Source organism: Filicampus tigris, chromosome 6 (assembly GCF_054856515.1).
Source record: "Filicampus tigris isolate MCC_2025a chromosome 6, RoL_Ftig_1.0, whole genome shotgun sequence".
In the NCBI taxonomy this organism is placed as follows: domain Eukaryota; kingdom Metazoa; phylum Chordata; class Actinopteri; order Syngnathiformes; family Syngnathidae; genus Filicampus; species Filicampus tigris.
Window position 1 is genome coordinate 28,640,748 of NC_141222.1, and position 24,286 is coordinate 28,665,033.

General features: G+C 45.7%; 2 protein-coding genes across 3 annotated transcripts; one reads left to right on the forward strand and one right to left on the reverse strand.

Annotated features, from left to right (window-relative positions):
* Positions 1–79: 79 nt before the first annotated feature.
* On the reverse strand, positions 80–2,535 carry map1lc3c (microtubule-associated protein 1 light chain 3 gamma). Of its 2 annotated transcripts, none has more exons than XM_086032982.1 (4): positions 2,346–2,535; positions 2,225–2,280; positions 1,181–1,287; positions 80–343 (listed from the first exon to the last, which is right to left on the reverse strand). In XM_086032982.1, the coding sequence occupies exons 1-4, from the start codon at positions 2,518–2,520 to the stop codon at positions 178–180; spliced, it is 504 nt and encodes a 167-aa protein (XP_085889108.1). In that variant the 5' UTR covers positions 2,521–2,535; the 3' UTR covers positions 80–177. The 2 variants fall into 2 exon arrangements, with proteins under 2 accessions (XP_085889108.1, XP_085889109.1); XM_086032983.1 differs by having other exon boundaries at positions 2,368–2,523.
* A 542-nt stretch (positions 2,536–3,077) lies between these two features.
* On the forward strand, positions 3,078–24,017 carry LOC147146635 (striatin-like). Its single transcript, XM_086032974.1, has 18 exons — positions 3,078–3,600; positions 5,649–5,752; positions 6,993–7,066; positions 7,324–7,408; positions 11,176–11,346; positions 11,799–11,922; positions 11,997–12,138; positions 13,078–13,176; positions 13,305–13,427; positions 13,780–13,916; positions 14,295–14,470; positions 15,963–16,010; positions 16,101–16,222; positions 18,774–18,941; positions 20,258–20,398; positions 20,487–20,588; positions 21,365–21,451; positions 22,028–24,017. Exons 1-18 carry the CDS (start codon positions 3,394–3,396, stop codon positions 22,195–22,197), a joined length of 2,280 nt encoding a protein of 759 aa, XP_085889100.1. The 5' UTR covers positions 3,078–3,393; the 3' UTR covers positions 22,198–24,017.
* Positions 24,018–24,286: the final 269 nt, after the last annotated feature.

Genomic DNA, 24,286 nt, shown 5'->3' on the forward strand with positions numbered 1-24,286 from the left:
TCACAGACGGCACAGAATATGAGCATGGCAACCCCAAGTCGAAAAAAATGGCTGCACTTCACATGCATTGTAAAGGTGGTGACGTGTACATAAGATTTATTTATTAAAATCGACAAAACATTTTCTTATATTTACACACACTTGGGGGTGCTGGGGCATTGTTTGGGTTTGCCTGTGCTAAAGTTGTCCAAACATCTCCTGGGAGGCGTAGGTCATGTAGAGGAAGCCATCGTCATCCTGGTGGTCCCCGTAGACCTGAGCCATGCTCAGCGTCATGCTGGCCAGACCGCTGTTGTTCACCAGCAGGTAGAAGGCCTGCGAGGGCAACAGCGCCATGCGGTTCCTGGGCGGCACACGGGGGTTAATGGAAAAACAATTTAACAGTTGAGCGGCAGTTAAAAAAAAAAAGAAAAAAAGTCAATTAAATGCAAACTGAATTTAATCAAATGAAATTGCCAATTTCTGGATTTCCCAATTTTTGAAGCAAGCAACATTTAAAAGGAGACTCTTTGCGTGATCACACCCATAGCGGTGCAGCCCTCCTTCTGGCAGAGCCGGAATCATCTGCAAAAATATCAGCACGAGGTCTGAGCCCACCTCTGCAAAGCGATACGCCAGGCGAAAAAAAAAGGCTCATGTGAAAGGTTCATTTGAGATCGAAGCTGAAATCGACATCCAGCTCTTGTGTGAACTAAGCAGCGACGAGAGAAAAAAAAAAAAAAAAAGCAGCGACGACACGCCGGGCAGCATGACGGACACATTCCATTCGTGACTGGATGTCAATGACCCAATGTCTGGGCTCATACCAACATGCGCGCGTCTGAGTCAAAAAAAAAAAAAAAGCCTGTTTGAGTTGGTGAGCAAAATGCAAAAGTTTGTCAATAATTAATGTCAAGTGTTTTGATTTTCTGTTGAAAGGGCTTCAGTCATGCAGTGATTTTCAAAAGATTGCAAATGCCAAGAAATGTCAGCCTTTTCCCCAAAACATTGGAGAATTAAAATTTTACTTTATAAAAACTTTTGAAGCGGAGCAATAAACGAACTAACAGATGAAATGCCCAGCATTTTTATTGATAAATCTTCCGAGACCTTGAACTTAGTTGTCCAAATTATCTTATTTCAGCCTCCCGATTGTAAATCGATTTCTATTGACTTCATGAAAGCTTCACATAATGATTACCTGATGATGGTGACAAACTGGTTCATGGTGAGCTCGTGTGGAACAAGGAACTTTGTTTTGTCCAAAGGAGGGAGAAACTTTTCCCGCTCGTAGCGCTCGATGATCACCTGAGAACAGGAAGTCAGGTGTCAAAAGCACTTGAGTAAAAAGTACAACTCAGCTCACAAATTCAAGAGAAAGTCAACCCCCAAATTCTCTTGACAATATGTTCTACGCGCTTGCACTAGTCTAAACGTGGCATTCTGATTAATATTGCGTTTGCGGAATGCGTTAAGCAGCAAAATCCACCCGTTTTTTAGCCATCTCAGGGGGCGGCTCTTTTGTCACTTCTGTCGACTGAAAACAACACCACAGTTGCTCAGGGATTAGTTAACGCCCAATCACAGATCAGCTTCGGAAAACAAGTGAGTCGTGAGCAACTGATGTCATTTTCAGCCAACAGAAAGTGGCGACATGGCCACCCCCTGAGATTGACTTAAAAAGGGTGGATTAGGCTTCTCAACTCATTCCACAAACGCAATATCAAAATGTCGTGCTTAGACTAGTGGGGCTGCTGCATAGAACATACTATTGTCAAGAAAAGTTGGGGTCAGTTTTTGCTTGGGTAAGTGGGAAAATTAAGCTTTTGAAGTCAGTCAAAAAAGTGAAGCCACGTGAAAAAATAATAAAATAGACTTTACAAGAATGTTCAACGTGCCTCCGCTGTTCTGATCAAGACCGCGTTGGTGGAGCATTTTGTCCTGTAGCGCCCTCTGCTTTCGACTGAAACGAGGGCAAGCACCCCCCTGGATCGCGTTGCAAACGTCACGTGACCACACCCAGAAAACAGGTGAGCCGTAACATGCAAGGCGAACTCGAGAGCACTTGAGCGATTTCAGCAAGAGGGCGCTACGGGGTAAAATGGCGCCCCCTGGTTAAAAAAAATAAATGAAAAAATAAAACTGTCGCGAGAAAAATATATCCTTGGAGAGCAGAAAAATTTGCTCAAGTACAGCAAGGGAGTAGAAGTAGTGGATTACTTGCAAACCTCATTGCGTGACTCACCGGGATCTTGTTGGGGAATTTGGAGCGGATTCCCGCCACCTCTTGCTTCCTGGTGGCTGCACACAAAGCAAAAGAAGAATTTCACAATCAACATCTTGCTCCTCTTTTCTTTCTGGCTAACTTTTTCCGCTGCGTTGCTTCACCGAAGCTTTTCCTCTGCTTGAAGGGTTTGCTGTGCAGAGGCTGGCTCCTCTCCAGCGGAGGCATGACGACGACGAACAATGCGCGTGGACGGTGGCGCGCGCCCGGCCGCAAGTTGAAATACGCGGGCACACGCATACACGGCTGCGGCGCATCAGCTGATTAGCACGTGGCAGAGGTCGCACACGCACACGCACACGCACACGCACACGCACACGCACACGCACACGCACACGCACACGCACACGCACACGCACGGTTTGTGGCGGGAGAGAGTCGTGCAAGGGGCGGGACTCAGACTTTCTGTGAAATAATCACATATTATTCACATAGCATTATCCATACGTGTTTATCTAGTGTTTTTGCACAACATGCAAAATGGTAACTATAAACAAGAAAAACGTGTGAGTGAATGCTTCCGGGTATAGTGACGTCACCCAAATGTCAGGCGGTTGCGAAGATGGACAGATCGATCGATAGATAGATAGATCAGGTACATTTGTTTGCTTGTGTTTTTAAAACGTGTGACCTGCAGCATTGGTCAACTGTATAGGCGACTGTTTTTTTTAACCAATCACTTCAAATTCGTCCCCAAAGGGCCAAGTGCGGGTCCTCAATTATGTCAGCATCTACCTGTACTCTGATTGGTCGTTTAGAGCAAAACTGCAAAAAAACAGCATCTCTCTGGTTTAGGAAAGGTTTAATACTAATGATAGGAAGAAAGTCCATTATCGCGTTGTAACGTGATCAATTCCACGTGTTAACGTGCTCAGTTTCACGATTGCGACTTTGAATTTACTTTTATTTTGTAAAGCAAGCGTTACTCTGAAAGTCTTAACCGGTAGTGTTGTCGTGGCGTAGTTTCCGCTCGCTAGCTTGACGACGTCTTCCGAGGTTCGGAACCCGAGCGAGCGCGAGCATCGCTGTCAGCCTACGGCGGCTGGACGGAACCAGGCCAGGGTCCCCCGTGGCCGCCGCCAGCCTTAGGCAAGCCGCGAGGCCCCTCTCCGGACACCGGCCAGCCGGCTATGGACGAGCAGGCGGGCCCCGCGGTGCTCCTCGGCTTGGCCGGCGGGGGCGGCGGCGGCGGCGGCGCCAAAGCCGCGCAGCCCGGCGACGGAGAGGCGGCCCGGGCTCAGTACAGCATCCCGGGCATCCTTCACTTCCTCCAGCACGAGTGGGCCCGTCACGAGGTGCATCGGGCCCAGTGGGACTTGGAGCGCTCCGAACTGCAGGTACTGTTGACGTCACACGGAAGGGACTTGATTGAAAAACCGGCGGAGTGGATTTGCGCGAGCTCACCGGTGAGCAAAGGTTCCGATTAAGTCACTGCCAGAACCTCCCGCGGACTCCAGAGGAACCAACGATGAGTTCGGCTGTCGCTAAAGTCGACATTGAAATGAACATTTGTACTTTGGTCCGCGTTCACGGTTGGTGTTGCTGCTGCGTCGCCTTGGCGCCAAACGTGACGGTGACGCGCACCGCTTGTGAAGCGAGCATGGAATTCATTTATCAATGTGCAAAACGATCCGCTGCGTCGCACAGTGCGACGCCGAAGGGAACAACACACGTTCCGATCCGCTCATGTCGTTCGCGGTTCTGTCTGACATCGATGTGCGCGTTTCATTCAATGGTGTTAGGAATTGTGCAACATTTCAAGGCGACTTCGGTGTGACGTGATGCAAGTTGCTTGCAGGGAGCATCAACACAAGTGGCTCAACACAACGGTGTGTCTGCCAAGCAGATATACAAGTACACGTGAGAGGCGACACGATTCAAGTTAATCGACGGCCAATTTGCTCATCGATTAATCCATTGGACGGACACCTTGTTGAACTTAAAATGATCCAAATCATCAGAATTTCTGCCTCTCAACTGTAAATATTCTCCTCTTCCTTTTGTTCTCCATGAAAGCAGCCTGGCTAGCTACACATAATGTGAATAATACAGTTTATTCGTTGTGATTAAGTACAAAACGGTGTCTGCGCAGCCTCAAAAGCTTATGAAGGCTCGCTGCCTAGGGCACCCATGTTATCAAATCACTCAATGTGTGGGTGGGGCTTGACATGAAGGTGACAAAGAAAAGCTTGAAAAGACCACTGTGGGCATTTCCAACCCAAATTCACTTGCGAACCCCATCAACGGACCCCAACGATTAGAAAAACAATATCGAAATAGTAGATGGCAGGCATGGGACCTTGACATTTCCAGCAGAAAGCTTCTGGAAATGTTCCGCGCGTTAAAGGGACGGTTGAGTTGAAGAGCGGCAGCGCACGGCTGACTCTCTGTGTGGAATCTCGGGATTTCATTTCCCATGAGCTTCTGCGCATAGCCCAGTGGACTCTGCCAATCGGACTACTTGCTGTCAGACGCTTACTCCTGGCATCAGTGAATGCACTTTCCCAAATTTTCCACAAGTGATAGACGGGTCAATGGCAGGCCCGATTATCGGCACCATTATGAGATCCGTTTCAAACCGGGTTCTTTGCTGCATCAAAGCCAAAATGTGGGGGACGCTGCACTCTTTCTTTTGTTTTGAATTGAAGACAAACCAATTCTATGAATCTGAACGTCATATGAATTGTCATTTTACGATAAAATGAAACAATAGATGAATCAAGTCATTGTATACATTGTTATGCATTCGTTAATGTTTCTAAGAAAAAAACAAAACAATATATTGCAAATCTAAAAACTGACAAAAGTCACGTGTTGGTGTTTGTATTGTTCAAAATAGAGTTGACACCAATATTTTCCCTTTGACCGCAAATGAATATTGGCTCCAAATCACAATCATCAGCCTCCCTGACTACTAACAATCGGTATTGGCCCAACGACCGAAGGACTTCAAACCATGAATCGACAATCTAAATAGTTGATTCGTTTGAATCTAGTCGATTAATTGATGAATTGCTCGAATTTGTTACGCATATTTGGTAGTCCTGTATCGTCACTTGAGGTGCAATGCGGGTTTTCGTTTCGTTTTTTTTTTAATCATTGACTGGAAATGTTTTGATGTTGTTGAGAAGCCTCACAAGCGGTCCAAAAGTGGCGCCGCTGCTCCCAGAATAAACCCGCTGCTGCAAATGAGGTCATTGTCAACAAAAAACAAAAGAAAGGGAAAAACTCGTCAGTCGCAAGTTAGCGCTGGACGAAATGCAAGGAAATGCAAATTTGATGGAAGCCTTTGCAAAGCGCATGAGCAGTCATCAAGTAGCAACATGAAACAACGTGGCGTCTTCCTGCACAACGCGAGTCCTTCTGTGATGTGTCGTGTGCTCAGGCTCAGATCGCCTTCCTGCAGGGGGAGCGGCGAGGTCACCGCAACCTGAAGAGAGACCTGCTGAGACGCATCGGGATGCTGGAGTACGCGCTCAAACAGGAGAGGTCGGCGCGCGCGCGCACGCACGCGGGGTCCTTGGCGGGGGTCGCGCCACGCTCCACAAAAGCATGACAACAATCAAGCTCAAAGTGAGCTACCGGGCCCAAAGTGCCTGGCCAAACATCTGGCAAAAACCCAAGGGCGACTTTCCAATCACCCTCCAAAGCCTGAAGCTGCAAAAGAATTCATTTCTCAGCCCCTGACGCGGATAGAAACATCATTGCGAAATCATTTGACATCGGAGACGTGTGGCTTTCACACGGGCCCCACTTTATTATTATAAACCTTCACTACCGTATATATTTTATGCAAGCGGAAGTCAAGCCAAACATCTTTTTTTCCAAGAATATGTTCCCAGCAGGCCCACGAGTTGGAACACGGCATTTGGATTCATTTTGCGTTTGTGGAATAGAAGTGAAGCAGCAAAGTGCACTCGTTTTTAGCTGGGGGGCTATATTGCGCTTGTGGAATAAGTGTTCATCCACTTGTTTTTAGCCATCTCTGTCTCTGCCATTTTGTCTTGTGTCGACTGAAAATGACATCAAAACCGCTCACAACGACCAATCGCGGCTCGGATTCAGAAAGCGGGTCAGCCGTGATTGGTCGTTGGGAGCGGTTGCGATGTCATTTTCAGTCAAGTCATTTAAAGTCATTTTCAACAGAAGACGAAAACGCTAAAAACGAGTGGATGAACACTGATTCCACAAGCGCAATATTTATCCGAATGCCCTGTTTCAACTACTGGGCTTGCATAGAACATAATTCTTGAAAAAAAATGTTTGCGTTGACTTCCCCTTTGAACATCGACAAACTTCACACAAGGAAAGCCGATCAGACAAACAAAATCATGCGTGAATAATACAGATTTTCTCAGGGAAAACTGTTCACAATAGGTTGGCAATAAAGTAGCACCAAAAGCTGTGCTTGTTTCAATCAAAAATGTAAAAAAAATTAAATAAAAAAAAAAGCCATGACGTGAGTGTGTTTTTGAATATGAGATATTTAATATTTGGAGTTGTAGCCATTTCAATTGATCAATCACCACTGATCTTTTTGCTGGGCTGCACTTTTTTTTGCGCTTCCAATAAGGAATGGCTTGAACTAGAAGGCCAGAAAATGTCGAATAATGGAATGACTTCCCCTTTACTCACTAAAACCTTGCGTGAAAATCCTCATGTGTGGACCAGACAGACCATGTGTGAACACAAATGTCACGACATCCTCTTTGTATGTGTGTCTCTGTAGATCCAAACATCACAAACTCAAGTATGGCACAGAGTTGATCCAAGGAGACGTCAAAGCACCCAGTTACGATTCAGGTGACAGACACGCACTGTGTGTGTGTGTTTGTGTGTGTGCGTGTGTGCGAGCGAGTGTTTCCAGAAGTGTCCAATTCAAATGTACTCCCACTCAAGCGTGTGATGTGTGGACACATCTGGACCAACAAGGAGGAAGAGAAAAAGGAGGTCATCTTCATCATCACAACCACTAACATTCTGTCTTGGGCGCGTGTGCGTGTGCGTGTGTGTGTGTGTGTGTGTGGGCGTGTGTGGGTGTGTGTGTGTGTGTGTGTCAGATGAGGCCAACGAAGTGGACACGCACACTCCTCTAAACAGCAGACATCAGCTGAGCTGGAAGCAAGGACGGCAGCTCCTCACACAGTCAGTACGCGCGCACGCACGCACGCACGCACGCACACACACACTTGGGCTAATTTACATAATCCCACCCTCGCACCGAGTGGGTCTGCCCATGCGCATGACTCAGCAGATGGGCTGGCTGAAGATCAGCGATTTTCTAGACTTTACAGTGTGTAAGACAATCATGGCAAAGGCAAAAGGTAAGCAGAGCTGCAGCGTTAGCGCTGATTAGCTTAATTTAATAGCATTACTAGAGTTGGTATCTGATTGTGTTGATCGTGCGGCCTCCATATTGGGTGCAGGAATGCTAAACTACCTGTGCCCATGTGTTGATTTTTATTGTAATGCGAAGCTAACCATGCTAACTTGTTGCCGGTATAAGTGGTGTACGGTGTCCCGCATTGTGCAAGAATGCTTATCCGCCTATGCTAATGTGTTACTCGTATCATAATGCTAAGATAAGCATGTTGACCTGTTGCCGGTATTATTGGAGTGCACTGCCCGTATTGTGCAGAAATGCTAAGTTACTTTTGCTAATGTATTGAGTGCATTGTACTGCTAAGCTAACCTTTTGGCGGTATGATTGCAGTATTCATCTTGTTTGCAGGAAGGCTAAGCTAACTATGTTGATCATCTTAATTGTGTGCGAAGCCAACCGTACTAACCTGTTGATGGTATCATTGGAGTTTGACGCCCATCGTGTGCGCAGGAATGCTAAGCTAACCATGCTAAGGTATTGATTGTCTTGGATTGTGGCGTCCATCTTTTCTTATCACGTCTGATGAGCGGCAAACACTCCAATGTTCTGCAAAGTTGCCATTGTGGGAGCCGGCGGGTATTTGTAATCATTTAGTGAGCCCACTGCATGCACCACATGCACTGATCCACTAAAATGCTTAATTGGGCTACCTAGTAATGAAGAGCTGCCTCCATCAGGGGAAATACACGTACACACCCGGAAATGCTTTGAAATTATGAGTCAAACGCTGTATGCCGACTTTAAGATATTTCCTCACAAACGTGTGTCTGTGAGTGTGTGTGTGGGGGGGGTGTGCGTGTGCGTGCATGCGTGTGTGTGTGGTTGTGTGTGTGTGTGGGTGTGTGTGTGCGTGTGAGAGAGAGAGAGAGAGAGTTGGTGAGAGAAAGGAGGCTTGTTGTGGTTGGCACTAAGAAATGGATGGCACATGCTGGTACTGGGGGTGGTCTCAACGCGTGAACAAATGACACTGAAGTTAGTCGATGACTTACGAGCTGCTTCTTGCCACCAAGGTCAGTCTGAACTTTTTATAACACCCCAAAACAAAGTAAGAATGTTAATTGACAACAACGTAGAAGGGAGAATTACTATAGCTATTCTACAATGATTCATCTTTTGTCTATCTTGAACCTTTTTCTTGTTTAATCCACTCCTTCGTCAAATGAGATGTAGCCAATGATGCTAACAGTATAGCCTGACATGGTCTGTTACAGGAAAAGAAATCAGTTGAAGCTAATGTTGGAAGTAGGGCTGGGCGAAATAGTAAAAAAAAAAATAAAATAAAATAAAAAGATCACGGTATATTTTTTCATCTCGTCTGGAGACTGGAGAGTATTTCAACATTTTTTAAACATATAGAGTGCTGTAAAAGATGAACATAAAAAAAACATTAAAACAATGTTCACTCAACATTACAATAAATGTAAAAAAAAACAGAAACACAATAAACGTGAAAAAAATGTATCATGGTGTTATAGGCCAGCAGAGGACAACTTTTGCTTGCTCGCGAGTGGCTCGCACTCGAAACGCTGTTTTCTGCCTTGTTTGATCAAATAAATACGCTCACAGCTGATCAATAGGCCTATGATTGACCTGAAATTTATCGCAAACATATAATCGCAAACATATAATTGCACAGCCCTAGTTGGAAGCTAACGCCGGAAGCTAACGCCGGAAGCTAATGTCGTCATTTCCAGAAAGTTTCTGCTAACGCTCGAGGTTATGTTGGAAGCTAATGTGGAGACTCATTTCAGAAGCTAATGGTCATCATACCGCTAACGTTAGAGGTCAAATTGGACGGTTACTTCAGAAGCCAGTGTTGGAAGGTAATGTTAGCCGGAATGTTGGAAACTAATTTGTGAACCTATTGTTGTAAGTAAGGTTTAATAAACTAACAGTGAAAGTCAGTGTTAGAGCTAATGTTGAAGCTGACGTCAGAAGCTGAAGTTCTTCTGTTAAAGGTTACATTGGAAGCTAAGGTCAGAAGCTAACATTAGCAGCTAACTTCAAAAGCGATGATTAGTGGGTAATGTTTGAGGTAATATCAGAAGCTAACATCAGACTCTAATCTTAAAGCTAATGTTGGAGCCCATGTTGGAAAAATTAAAGGTAACATTGGACGCCAACATCAGAAGCTAATATGGAAAGCCATTGTTGGAAGCTAACTTTGGAAGCTAATGTTCGCGATAATGTTAAGAGATAGTTCTTTGCAATGTATTGAGAAAATGAGTGTCACGAAATCAAAAACGTTATAAAATGTCTTATAGGAAAGTAGTCCGATGCAGGCAGAAAAAAAATAGTTGGCAGAATAAAGTTCAGGTAACCGATTAAAAGGACAATTTTTTAAAGAAATATATGTTATTGCCAGAGCTGGGCAGCGACCCTCCGTCCTCGGTTTCCGTCCTGCATATTCAATCGAGCCAGGTGGTCCCAGTCGGTCGGAGTCTGCCAACCGGTGTCGATAACGGACTCTACCGATACCGCGTCACATGCAGGTGCCGCACTCCTGACACGCGGTCGAGTAAGGAAACAATAAAAAATAAAAGGGTGCGCTGTGTACCTTGCGGTCCCACAGACACAATGACGTGTGCCCCATTTTTTTTTATTTCACCGATCGCCACGCTCTGCGTGTGTGTCTGTTGTTTTTGTTTGAGATTTTTTCGTTGTTTGGCACCTGCGTGTGACGTAAAGATGATGTCATCGACGCCGATTGGCTGTCGCCGGCGAAGGACGGGCCCGGACCGCGTGGGTCCGCTGATTTCGCAGGACGGAAACCGGGGACGGAGGCTCGCTGCCCAGCTCTGCTAATTGCTAAAATGACTTGTTTTGCGGTCTGTCAGTGCTTGGATGTGACATACAGGCAGAACATTTGACTGATTCTGACCGAATACTTTGCCCTGTCGCACAGGTGTCAAAGTCAAGGCTTGGGGGCCCCCAACATCATTTTACGTGGCCCGCGAAGACAAATCACTTGTGTTGACTTGACATGTTTTTTTTTGTTTTTTTTTAATCGTCTTCACAACATATTCGATATTTCAAGCATTTGTTACCAATCCTTCCTTTAAGATACATTTGAAAAATAGTTGAACAAGCTTTGTTGGCTTCTGATTTCATAACTAGTGATTCATCAATTAGTTGCGTATAAGGCAATCATACATTCGGCCCTGGGAGTGAAATCAGAATTATGCAGCCCGCAACAAAAATGAGTTTGACACCCCTGCCCTATCAGATTTGTTGAACTTTACAACAGATGGGATTTTTTTTTTCTCATGGGTAAAGCGGCTGGGATAATGGAATGATTGGAGTCAGAGCTTCATCTAGTGGACAAGCGGCACAAGTACATCATTTTGGTTGACTCAACAGTGAACAGCATTAATTGTTTCATGAGAGAGTAAGAAAATATCGTCGTTTAGTCAGCAAAACACTGGTCTTTGGAAAAGAGCTAATATCGGCCCACAAAACCGACCGACCGATGAATTGCTCAGTCGATGATGATGCCGAAAGCAAAGATGGCGTCTGACGTGTGTGTCAGGTACCTACAGGAAGTGGGCTACACGGACGCCATCTTGGACGTGAAGTCTCGGCGTGTGCGTGCCTTGTTGGGCCTTGACGCCGACGGCGAGGAGACGCCAGAGACACGCAAGCGCGACGTCGGGTCGGAGCAAGACCGCGTGGTTGACAGGAGCCGAGGGGGCGTGGCCAGGTAAGAGCCATCGGGCTTTTGAAGGCGATTTGGGAATTTAGTATGCGAGATTCCCATCGCCAACATTTCAAATGATCTCAAAACATAAAAGCACCAAATTGGAAATGGTTGACGTATTCACTTTTTCAATTTGAAAAGGATCAACTCATGCCACCTCATTCCAGATTTTGCAATTTGTTACATATAGAGCGTTAGACATTGCGCATATCTAATTTCCCTTGCATGATCCATTGGACTCTCTACACACCGTATCATATTGGAATGAAAGGACATCACAACCCTTACTAATATACTCTACGTCTAAACAATGTTAACAAATGTTGGTAATTGTCCAGGTACCTATGTATAATACGCACCCTCTGTAGACTGAAGTGGAACAGCAGCACATTTCACATATAACAACGATGGGTTGACTTCCCCTTCACGTTCACGTGACTATTTTTCTCCCAAAGAGCGGACTCCTCCCACTCCGCCACCATCTTGGAGGTCTTCGAGCTAATCGAAAACACCGCCGCCGACTTCAGCGACGAGGACGAGGGGGGCAGCGGCAGCGGGCGGGACACGAGCGTGCTTGACGTAAAAGAAAGACGCTCGTACGCACACACACGCACATGCCTTTGTCGCATTCTTATTCTGAAAATCGGAAAAAGATGGTGAGGAGGAAACAGTCGCCAACGCCGTCATCGACGACCTCCGAGATCAGCGGCGACCCGGACGCCGAGGAGGCCCTCAAGGGTTTCGACTTCTTGTCCAGCCACGACGCGCATGGCGGAGAGGACGGCGGCCAGTGGGGTGAGACGCACAGCTGTTTGTCAAATCGGAATTCGAACAAATACTCTGACCATCTCCTATTATTCTGAGCAGTTGCTAATATTTGGACTTGTTCCTAATGTTCTGACCACTTCCTGGCAAGTCTTCTCTTTTCCAATATCTTGGCCAGTTCAGAACAATCTTACCTGTTCCTAATATTCTGTCCTGTTGCTAATATTTGGACTGGGAATATTTTCATCTGTTCTCAATATTCTGACCCGGAACTAATATTCTGAGAATATTGTAATGTTTTGACCGGTTCCTATTAATGTGACTAGATCCTAATATTCTGACGGGTGGTTGCCTCATATTTTGATATTGGGATCTGTTCCATAAATGTTGACATGGTCCTAATGTTTTGACCTCCTCCTGATATTTAGAATAATCTGGCCCATTCCTAATAATGAGTTTTACTGAGGATTGTGGAGTTTGGTACTCTGGAATGCTAACCTTGCTAAGGTGTTGTGTGTTGTGTACTGCATGTCGCAGTACAGTGAGGCATCCATCTTGCATTCAGGGATGCTTAAGATAGCTATGGTAATTTGATGATTATATTATTGAAGGGTGGCGTCCATCTTGTGATCAGGAATGCTTAAGATAGCTATGGTAATTTGTTGATTATATTATTGAAGGGTGGCGTCCGACTTGCGTGCAGCGATGCTAAGCGAGCTATGCTAACGTGCTGATGATATTATTAAAGAAAGGCATCCATCTTCCATGCAGAGATGCTAAGGCGACAGTGCTAAGATGTTGATTGTATGGTTGATTATTTTATTCGAGAAAGGAGTCCATGTTGCGCGCAGGGATGCTATGCCAGCTATGGTAAGCTAACTATGCTAACGTGTTGATTGTATTATTGGAGTGCAGCGTTCATCTCGTGCACAAGAACGCTCAGCTAACTATGCTAACGTGTTGTTGCAGACAATGAGGCGGAGTTAGCGTGGGACGTAGACGCAGGCGTGATTGCGCAGCTGAAGGAGGAGTACCGGAGGGAGCGTCGCGGCAAGAAGGGTGTCAAGCGTAAGTTGTTGTTGTTCTTCCTCTTCCTCTTCCTCTTCTTCCTCTCCCTCTTCTTCCTCTTGCTCTTCTTCCTCCTCTTCTTGTAAGCGACACCTGCAAATGCACCAGTCGTCTTTGTTTGTCTTCAGGCCCAAACCGCTCGACGCTGCAGGACATGCTGGCTAACTTGCGCGACGGCGAGGACCTGCCCTCCACGCAGCCGCCGGCGACACCCCCGGCCCGGCCCGCCCTCGGCGAGCGGGAAGTGGATGGTAGGCGGTCGGCCAATCAGCTGTGAACTTTGCCGGTTGCCAAGCAGAGGTCGTGTTTGGAATCATTTGCTCATTCCCTCCCGCTTCATCGCTCTGTATATGGAGAGATGTTATGACAGTCCACTTGATCAAAATCCCTTAACTACTCCCCACTTTTTAAGATTTTTGGAGGAGCCAACCCCTATTTTTCATGGAAAACGCTAATCGGTATTGGTGTCACTGCTTACGCAAGCATTTGGGGTTTCACAAATGAATGTATTGATTGATTGATTTTTTTTTTTCCCCCAATGCAATCATAATGAGTGTCATGATGACTTTAGCGGCAAAAGGTTCCGTATGTTTCTTCCCGTAGAGGGCGCCGCCTTCCCGCCGTCTCCCGGGAAATCGTTCCTTCTGGTCGGCGCGGACGAGGAGGTCGTTGGTGAGCTGGGACTCGGAGAACTGGCCGGCCTGACGGTCGCCAATGAGGCTGACGGCCTCACCTACCAGGTAAGGCCGTTGCCTGAAGATGTCACCGCGTAATCAGGCCCAATTTTGGGACGAGGAGACGATTGCGGCTGCGGACAGCGCCGCCGTGGGTCAGAAATGAGCGCGACAACATGTGCTTAAGTGCAGGCTTTCATCTTGAATTTGAGGGTTTTACATCCAAATCAGGTGCAGGCAACAGTTTCTATATGTGCCTCCCACTTTTGGATGGAGCAAAATCAATGGATCGATAATAGGGATGGGACGCTAGTGCTTGTTAAAAAGCACATGGGAAGAGAACAACAAAAGAAATCACGGCATATTACATCGAGGGGAGGGCTTTGGTCGCATTTCTTTCGGATTGTTGAACCCTAACAAAGGCGGCGGCCGGTTGTTGTGCAGATGAGCAGCAGTCAGGACGCGCTGAGGAAGACGTGGAACGGCAAGTTCACGCTGCGCAGCCATTTCGATGCCCTGCGCGGCCTGGCCTTCCACCCGGTGGAAGCGGTCCTGGTCAGCGCCTCCGATGACGGCACCCTCAAACTGTGGAACCTCGACAAGACCGCACCTGCCAAAAAGTGAGACGCCTCGAAAGCAGCGTCAACACCGGTGGTGTCGTTGCGCTTGTGCAACAGGTTTTTCGTTGGCCGGGGTCCGGCACGCAGCCATTGGAAGATGGGCCAAATTTGGCCCACTCTGTCACAACCAACCGCTACTGGCCCCGTATCTTCATTATAGTACTACTAGTAATACTAGGGCCCCACCCATTCATCGGCTGGCCCACTTTATGGGCTGACTTCGTTTTGTTCATGTTTGCCATCGGTGCACATTTCTTTTTCACATGAACAACTGGCAACAGAAGACACAAATAATGGCACTGAAACAATGATTAACTATAATTGGTGGGAAAAGATCTGCCAATTGAAACAAATACTAAAGGACAGAGTATTGCAAAACAGTCACATTTGTATTCCTCACAATCTTCAATATTTTGTGGTTGTAGGCACTACTAGACCAAAAGAGCCTTTATTGTAGCCATTATGGTTATTTTATTTTATTTTTTTTCGTTAATTGGCAGAGTAATCACTTATTGAACATTTCTCCTGACAAATATCAACGTCGGCCACACAAAAGTCATTACCTGTCGGTCTGTAAATAATGTTTCAGCGAAGAAATCTACTGTACGTTCATAACCTTCTCACGTGAGCCAACTTTTTAAAAAGTTCCTCTTTGAATAGTCCCCAGCGACCAGTTGAGAACTTTACAGGGTTCAACATTAACACTGGCCTGCGGCTGCTGTCGTGTCACTGCCTACCGTCAGACAAGAGCTCATTCGAGTACCTTGATTAAAAATAATAATTAGAATAAAATGCTCGTGGAATTTGGGGGGGATGTTCTTTTGCGCACCGGCAGGAAAACAAGTCAAGACCGGCGCAGCGACCCTTGTTTATGCTTTGCGTGACAAACCCGAATTACTTCCCGGATGTCATTGGAGCTCGGTTCATGTTTTGCGCTCACAAACCTTTGCCACCGACATCGGCGCGACGTCATCCAGACATCAACAATAAAAAATAAAAAAAAAAACCTCAAATGCATTGCGCTGACATTATACAGTATGGTACCTGTGGCCGGCGTTAGCGGCTAGCAGCTAGCCGCCAAGCCAGCGCCTGAAACTGCCAGGCAAGAGCCGTCGGACTACTTTTCAAAGGCAGGCCAATACGCAAAAATGCTGACCCAGTTGCCGTTCGTACTGATCACTTTTGAACAAAGCAGGCTGACGCAAATGGCCAAAAAAATCGCAACCGCGGTTCTGACGTCACTTTTTCTCAAAGCCCAAAATCACAGTCACACCAGTGAATGCAATTTGAACTTACAATGACGCTAAATGTGAAATAATCACCCTGGCAATGCTAAGTGGGAATATTGGGAAGCGCCACAACGGGGCTCCCAAAGGCCCAATGTGGGCCCCTGCCCTTGTTGTCCGGCGTGTGATTTGACGCCGACGTTTGTCACGTCCGATGAAAATGACAAGGCAAGTGGTCTCACCTCAGGTCTGCTGTGTGTGTTCAGGTGCGCGACGGTGGACGTGGAGCCCATCTACACTTTCCGAGCTCACAGGCGAGTCCGTCCAGCAATCGGTCGGTCGGTCGGTCGAGCGCGCGCTGACACCTTTGATGAAGCTTTCGCTCGTCCGTGTGTCCTTGGCAGTGGCGCCGTTCTGTGCGTCACCATGAGCGGCAGCGGCGAGCAGTGCTTCAGCGGCGGCATGGACGGAACCATCCAGAGCTGGAACGTGCCCAGCCACAACAGTGACCCCTACGACTCCTACGGTACGCTACCTCGGCGGTGTCGGGTTGGGGGCGGGTTAAAAAAAAAAAAAAAGCGACATCTAAGGCCTGCTACACACATAGGCACTTTCCAAATCGTCAATGATTTTTTTTTTTCTTTTCTAATCTGTTACCTAGTAACAGAGTGTCCTGATGATCTGCGTACAGAGCAACACACATACGAAGATTCTTTTCTGGCATCGATCTTGAAACAAAGTCATCGGAGCTATAAATCTGGCGCGATCGCACGTCGTTTCTCCAAATTCGCCGGATATGCGGCAATGTTACCCGAGTGTTCCCGGAAAGGAGCGGCGGCGGGCGTCTTGTAAAAATGTCATCGAGAATAGACTCTCGCTTTCTGGGGAGCAAAATGATGACACCGCGTACGGTTGTGCGATTCATTCAAATTCAATTACAAGTGCGATTATTACACTCCACGATGACAAAATTAACATCGACGTAAAAAACGATGATGAATATTCATTTCTAGCCAAGGCACTGTTTGTTTACACAAGAGAATTATACTTGAATGTATACATTAGCACCTTTTGAAGAATTTTATAATAACTAATTGTATACATTTTGTTTGGTCCACAAGGAACCTACGTGCATTTATTTGTCTTTATATTTTTTCAGCGTAAACATTTTCTTGTTTTGTACCAAAAAATAAAGGATCGTTTGAATAATCGTGATTTCAATGATGACTAGAGCTGTGCATCTCTCCACAAAAGACAATTCGATACGGTTTTCGATATGTCTGGTGCAAAACGATTCAAGGACGGTTCGATTTGAAAGCGGAACCAGTCGGTTCGACTACGATTACGATTCGATTTGGTGTGGCTCAGTTCCATAGTGTATGATGCATTGACTTTTTTGTTGTTCTTTTACACACATTTGAATGCATTTGTCAGTACTGTCAGTTTGCCAATTCCAAAAGACAATTCTAGACGTATCTCGATACATTTGAAAATGGAACGATTCGATTAGGTTCGATTCGATGCTGTCGCACCTTTTAAATTTAAAAAAAAAAAAAAAAAGAAAGAAAAAACGGTTTTCCACTTCAAACCGTTCTTTGTTAAGTATTTGTAAACAATTCAATCCACTCACGATACTCCCAGCCGGTAAGTGGATGTGCACAGGAAATTAGACAGCTAATGACCAGTAAACAATGTTTATAAGTGCACTGAGGGTTTTTGTGGGGGAGATTGCGCGGATCGACGGAATATAAGGACAGAAGCGCTTTAAAAGGACGAGGACGAAGGGGGTCGGAGGACGAGAGTTTGTATGAATAAGGACGGAAGGGTACCCAGGTCGCGGACAGAGGTCGGACCTCGGCAAAAAAGGGTCAAGTGCCCAGCTCTGCTAATTTCCTACCTCCGATTGTATTTGCGCTTGCACATTCAGGACGACAGTCCCGGAAACGCGGAGCTGCCAGTGTGGAGTAAACATTTCGGACCTGCAAATACCTTCGGACGTATTGACTTGCGCATGCGCATACCCTTTTGCGTTATTGGGGAAAAAATGCTATGTTTATAGCATTTAGCCCGCAAGTACGTATTTGCAGAGGAAGGCATTCCGTCCGACCCACCGACGGACGGAAGGTGTATTCACCGTCGTGTGTCCCTGGTGAAGTTTCATGATTGGCAGCATGTTTTCTGAGTATGTCAATCCCAATTGTTCTCCTCCAGTGCTACATCTGCCTTTTATTTTTCCAAAAAAAGTCAGGCAAAAACATCTTAGTGTCTCTTTTTGCTTCTCTCTCAAATGGTCCGTCTTGAACTTGAATGCCACTGGAGGCAGCTTTTTGTACTTTTAGGAGTTGTTTTTGAAAAAAAATGTATGTATGGAGTATTTGTCGAGTGCAAGATTGGAAAAGGTCACCATTGTGTCAAGTAAAGTACAATTCTCAAATGGCCGCGTGGCCTCCCTTCTGTAGCGATGCACCCCAATACTGGAAATGAATCCATTTGAACTGAACCCCCAACACTCATGCATGAGATTAATTGACAAAGACAACAAACAAATGACATTTTTGGATGGGATTATAGTTTTATACACATGATCTGTAGTTTCACTTACTTTTCCTTTTTTAAAAACATTTTTGTTGAATTATAAATGTCTATCAATTTGAATTTGAGGTCATTATTTTTGCTTAAAGAGGAAGTCAACCCTAACATATTTTTTTTCAAGAATATTTTCCCAGCAGGCCCACTCGTTGAAACACGGCATTCGGATGAATATTGCGATTGTGGAATAAGAGTAAATCCAGCCGTTTTTCGCCATCTCAGGGGGCGGCCATTCTGTCGACTGAAAATGACATCACAACTGCTCAGGTAGCGACTAATCACGGCTCAGCTTCAGAAAACAGGTCAGCCGTAAGCGCAATATTTATCAGAGTGCCTTGTTTTAACTAGTGGGCTTGCATAGAACATATTCTTGGAAAAAAATAGGCGTGGGTTGACTGTCCACTTTAAGCTTTGGATTTGGCTCTGCCATGTGGCAAGGCCACAATGTCGGTCTGTCATGAAGAAAAGTCTTTTTCGGGTGTGCGCAGAGCTTTCGGTCCAGCGGGGGGTGCTGCGCGGACACACGGATGCCGTGTGGGGCGTGGCCTATAGCTCCGCCCACCATCGCCTCCTCTCCTGCTCGGCCGACGGGACCGTACGTGTGTGGAACGCCGCCGACGTCTCGCCGTCGCTCGCCGTTTTCAACCGGAGAGGAGGTAACGTGTTTCGACCTGTCAACACGTTGGGGTTTTTTTAGGCTGGAAGAAAATCCATGAATCAACTGATTCATTTTAAAAAAGTGATCATGAAAAAGTAGTATCAGTTTTGTTTAGTATTTGGTTGACTTTACAACAGAGAGGGAAAAAATGGCAGATTTCTGTTTTTTGTCCTATGTTGTAATGTGTAAAAACTCCCCCCAAAAAAACAAAAAAAAAACCTCGGACAACCTTTTTTCTGTTGCTGCCGATTTGAAAAGTGCTGATATCGTCCGATTGAATTGGCCGGCCGAGGAATGGTTCATTTGTTTCATGCTTGGTGCTCACATGTACAGCAAGAGGGAGTCAGGAGTGACCAACCGTCGGCTACTAGTTCACCTTGCAAGCTGCATTTATTTATAAAAAAAAAAAATTAAAAAAAAAGGAAATAAGTCAATCATTTGGGAAGTTGACCTGAAGTCTTACCCAAAGTATTTTCTGTTCAGATGGTTTTAGTCAAGAGTCGCTTTGAGGCACCCGTGACACACGTACGGTGTTACGTGTTGCATGTTTCCATGTCGCGCTTCGGGAACGACAAACGATTGGCAATCGTTCATTCATTCCCGACTCCCCGATCAATCACTACAAGGGGATTTGGAGTGGACATTTTTCGGAAGGCTCTCGAGCATTTTGGGCAAATCTTGTCCCGTTGCTTCGAGGCATGGGTCCATCTTAGATTCTGACGCTAAGATAATGCCGAGCAGAAATACGCTGCTATCGTGGTATTGAAATGACAGCTCTAAAATCACCATTTCTTCAAATACTTGGGTCAATAAAAACAGCACCCGGCGGCCCCCTTATTTTATTTTTAAACAAAATATAGAATGTTTGGTACAGACAAAACATGTTCCGTGTTCAGTTTGAAGAAATACATGCAAACACCGTTCTTCTCTTTTAATTCTTCTTAGCAAGTCACAGTGTCCCATCATTGGTGAGCTGTTTTTAGAAGGCACCGGTGGGCTCCCTGGGGCTAACTAGTACCCGCCGGCACCTACACATATACACCTTTTTTGGGGGGGTTGTTTGTTCTTTAGGACAACGCACATTAATCCCCGCAAAACAACGCCCGCGTTTGCAGTGTTATAACAGCTCACCCTCCCCTCCCTACTCGTCGAGAAGGAGCGGAAAAAGAAAGTTGGCAGTTGTACAGTTGGCGGCTATCCAAACCTTGACTTGCGCCGCCAAAACGGAAATGAGCCCATGCCTAGTTGCTCCGCGCTGACGTGCGACTTGATCACGCGCCGTGTTGACGAGTCGCGTTTGGCGTCCGTCGACAGAACTGGGCGTTCCCACCTCGGTGGACGTGTCCGGCAGCGAGCCGGCCCACGCGGTGGCGTCCTTCGCCGGCGGCCACGTTGGCGTCTTGGACATGGAGACGCAGCAGCTGGTCCTCAAGATGGAGGCGGCGGGAGCGTCTGGTAAGCCGACGCGAGCCGACGCGAGCCGCCTGCCTGCGTGCTGGCGTCGGGCGCCCATTGATCATTTTGCTTTCTTTTGCTTGTTGAGACGCTCCTTGTCAAATCAACAAAGTGCTGAGTCACCCCACGCTGCCCGTCAGCATCACGGCCCAGGAGGACCGACACATCCGATTCTTTGACAACAACACGGGTACTTTGTCGCGCCTTGAAGGAGCGTTGAAATGGTCCAAAAAGGGTTCGCTTGCGGCACGGCACGGCCCACACATGGGAGATGGGGTGCAGTTGTTTGAAACCACTCGCGGCTTGCTTTTATCAAGCTCTTGCCTTGCTGAAAGTGTACAAACAATCCCAAGTCGTGTGCTCAGCAGACAACTGAAGTCCATCTCCATATAAGTCACGTGACGTCGACGTGGGCAAAACGGCTCTTCTGACGAACGTATAAGCGCTGCGTGTCGCGGGCAAACGGCCTCACGTGTAAACGGACGACCAGAATGACATCAGAGGTCTAAACAGCCCACCAGAAGGACATCAGAGGGCTCCGTGATTTTCATTGGCTACAATGCGTTTCGCGTCACGGCTCACCGAGTCGTGACTTCAGTCCTCGGCGTTCCCGCGCACGCAAAAATAAATGGCAAAGTTTTGGTTGTTGTTTGGCAACTGGAACGAATCCTCTCCTAACACACCTCGACTTTTTGGGATTTGGTCATTTTTTTATTACAAACGTGCACGCTTGGAGATTCACAACAATGGTATGCACAGGTTTTATCTTTTCCCCCAACAATAACGGAGTAAAATAACTCAAAACAAAACAAAACAACACCCCTGACATTTGACGCCAAGGTCGAGAAGGGGCAAAGTCAAGACAAAACTCCGATGTGTGTGCCGATGCCAGGCGAGCGCAACGTGGTCTTGCTGTTGTGTCGCTCGTGTTGACGTTGCGCTCTTGCGTCTCGCATCTCGGCGCAGGTAAGCTGGCGCACTCCATGGTGGCGCACTTGGACGCCGTCACCAGTCTCGCTGTGGATCCAAACGGAATTTACCTCATGTCGGGAAGTAAGTCGCCAGTCGCAAACTCTTCTCATTCTTCGGCACAACAAACGTACAAAAAAAAAGAAAAAAGTGTTTCCAATACGTTAAAGCAGCATTGCGTCGCTTTTTTGTTCCAAAATAAGTACTTTCCACTCAGGCCAACATGTGAGAAGATGACGCAATACCGTCATTTGATCATTTCTCATGTATAATACGCTCCCCCCAAATCAGCCCTCAAAAGACAGATTTTCTGTCTTTGTGTGACACACACACACACACAACTGCTGTTAAAATAATAAAAAATACACACTAACAAAAATGTCCATGAAATGGTGACTTTTTTTCCACTCAAGTTTTTGTGTTCTTGGTTTTCATAATAAAGCATTGCCAAAACTGGCTATGAAAATGACATCCAAAAATAAGAAAAACCTATTTTAGGAAACACACAACAGTAGGGGGAGTAACGTGATTTTTTTTCCCCCACCAATTTCAAAAAATCGACTTTTTTTTTTTTACCCAAACACAAAACAAAATGTTCGCAGAATGGCAAATGAGTCCTCCTATTTCATTCTCTCTCTTTCTTTCTTTCTTGTCGTCGAGGCCACGACTGTTCGGTGCGCGTGTGGAACCTGGCGAGCAAGACGTGCGTGCAGGAGTTCACGGCCCACCGCAAGAAATTTGACGAGTCCATCCATGACGTCAGCTTCCACCCCGCCAAGTGCTACATCGCCAGCGCGGGGGCCGACGCCCTGGCCAAGGTCTTCGTATGACGCTCGCTCGCCAAAAATCCTTGCCGCTTCCCGCGCGACGACTCGCTTATATTTTATTCCAGTGCTGTTGGAACGCAGTGCGGCGTTCCCCTGCATGTTCGCCACTCGACCATTTGCCTTTTCACCGATTTAATTTCTTGTGTTTTCTTCAAAAGCTAGTAGTGCTTTGGCGCCATCATGTGCAGCGTGGCGCCGAGGCACTACGTTGAAGTCAGTTGAGGAGCTTCATTTAGTTGGCCAAAAGAAAGGCTTTTCAGCCATTTGGTGGCGGCCTGGTGCCAAGGGACTGTTTCCAAGTGAGTTATGGGGCTTCATTTAGATAAAAGTAGCACTTTGCTGTCATCTTGTGGCAGCGTGGTGCCAAGGATCTGTTTAGAAGTGAGTTGAGGAGCTTCAGGTCGATAAAAGCAGCGCTCTGGTGCCATCCTGCCTCATAAATCAAGGATGCTAGCTACGTAACTACGTTTCCCTTCTCTAACGCAGTAAAAAAGATAAGGCCAAATATTTGAAAAGCTTTCAGATTTAAAAAAAAAACAAACAAAGAAAAAGACACACATACCTACGTAGAACTCTGCCAGTCACCTAAACCCAAAAGCATTGCTTTGTTTTGTTTTGCACAATGCGAAAGTCAAACTTAGCAAGTCGTTTTAATGTCAATACCGACCACGTCGTAATGTGAAACTTATGACGTGAAAGTGCAAAATGGATCACGTTAAAATGTCAAACTTAAGACATCATAACGTGAAAATGACTGTCATAACGTGAAACTTGTCACGTTAAAGTGGCAATCTTATCACATTAAAACGTCAAACTTAGGACATCATAACGTGAAACTTATTACGTCATAATGTGAAACCGATCACGTTTTAACGTGAAATTTGTCACGTTCCAATGTGAAAACTTATGTTAAAATTTGAAAGCGACCGTGTCGAAACGTGACACTTGCCATGTTCGGACGTGAAATTCATCAGACAGGTTAAATTTCGCGTTATGACGTGATGCAAAAGGTGGGGGGGGTTTTTTTTCATTTTTTTTTTTTTTTCCTTTTCTGATGTGGCAGCGATATCCGCTTGGGAATGGCCCATAACGCTTTCCACTTACACTGCTGCATTGCTAATGCTAATTAGCTGTTGTTGCGAATTGTGTCATTGTAAGCTACAAGTTGATCCTTTTGGATTGCGCAAAACACACAAAGAAGGGAAGTTGTTCTCCTGGGGGATTATCCACCATGACTTGACTCTCCTTCGAGGTGTCGAAGACATGAATTCCAATCTACTTCTTAACAACAGTTGATGTGCGAACAAGTCGTTTTGTGTTTTCCGCTTCACGTCACTCGCTTCCAACTCTTGAGCCGTTGTCATGAAAGACCTTTGTGTTTTGTTGCTTCAACCTTGAAAACTGCGGCGTTGATTTGTAAACGATGAATATTGTCCATAAATGTGTACAGTGAAATCTGATAGTTTAGCGATAATGTACATACTCTTGTTTTTACTATGAAGGAACATTGTGTTCGCTTTAACCGTGTTATCGTACACTTTTTATTTGAAGAGCTCTTATCAGAACCTACTACTATTTTATTTGTCAGCATCAACAAGACACTATTTAAGTAGCCGTGTATTTATTATTATAATATACATTATACAATAAGAGTTGAAGATTATGTTTGAGATCATTTATATTTTGTAGTATACTGTATGATATTGTAAAAAACAAAAAAAAAATCGAAGTAACAGTGGTCAAAAGTGTGAATTTGGTTTTGACGTATCATCGCATAAATCTGACATCCCTGCGTGAATAAAGTTGGTATTTTTACAACAAAATCTGTTTGTTTTTTTTCACGGGGGGAGTAGAATATACACTGTTGTTCTCTTAATAATAAATAAATACAAATAATAAAGTCCTTTCTACTACAAAAAAGCGTTATATTGTGAGAATAAAGTTGTAATTTTGAAATACTCTTGTTCAAATGTGACTTTTCTTCCCTTGTTCAACTTTGATTTAGGACATCATAATATTCCAACGTACGCAGATTTAAGATTTCTTTTTTTCCGACAATGATCTTATTCTGGCGAAGAGAAAACTCTCTTAC

Coding starts and splice junctions, on each gene's coding strand:
- LOC147146635 (XM_086032974.1), top strand. CDS start 3,394: ATGGACGAGCAGGCGGGCCCCGCGGTGCTCCTCGGCTTGGCCGGCGGG. Junction 3,601..5,648: donor TGGAGCGCTCCGAACTGCAG/GTACTGTTGACG, acceptor TCGTGTGCTCAG/GCTCAGATCGCCTTCCTGCA. Junction 5,753..6,992: donor TACGCGCTCAAACAGGAGAG/GTCGGCGCGCGC, acceptor GTGTCTCTGTAG/ATCCAAACATCACAAACTCA.
- map1lc3c (XM_086032982.1), bottom strand. CDS start 2,520: ATGCGCCGCAGCCGTGTATGCGTGTGCCCGCGTATTTCAACTTGCGGC. Junction 1,288..2,224: donor AATTCCCCAACAAGATCCCG/GTGAGTCACGCA, acceptor TCCTGTTCTCAG/GTGATCATCGAGCGCTACGA. Junction 344..1,180: donor CAGTTTGTCACCATCATCAG/GTAATCATTATG, acceptor TGTGCCGCCCAG/GAACCGCATGGCGCTGTTGC.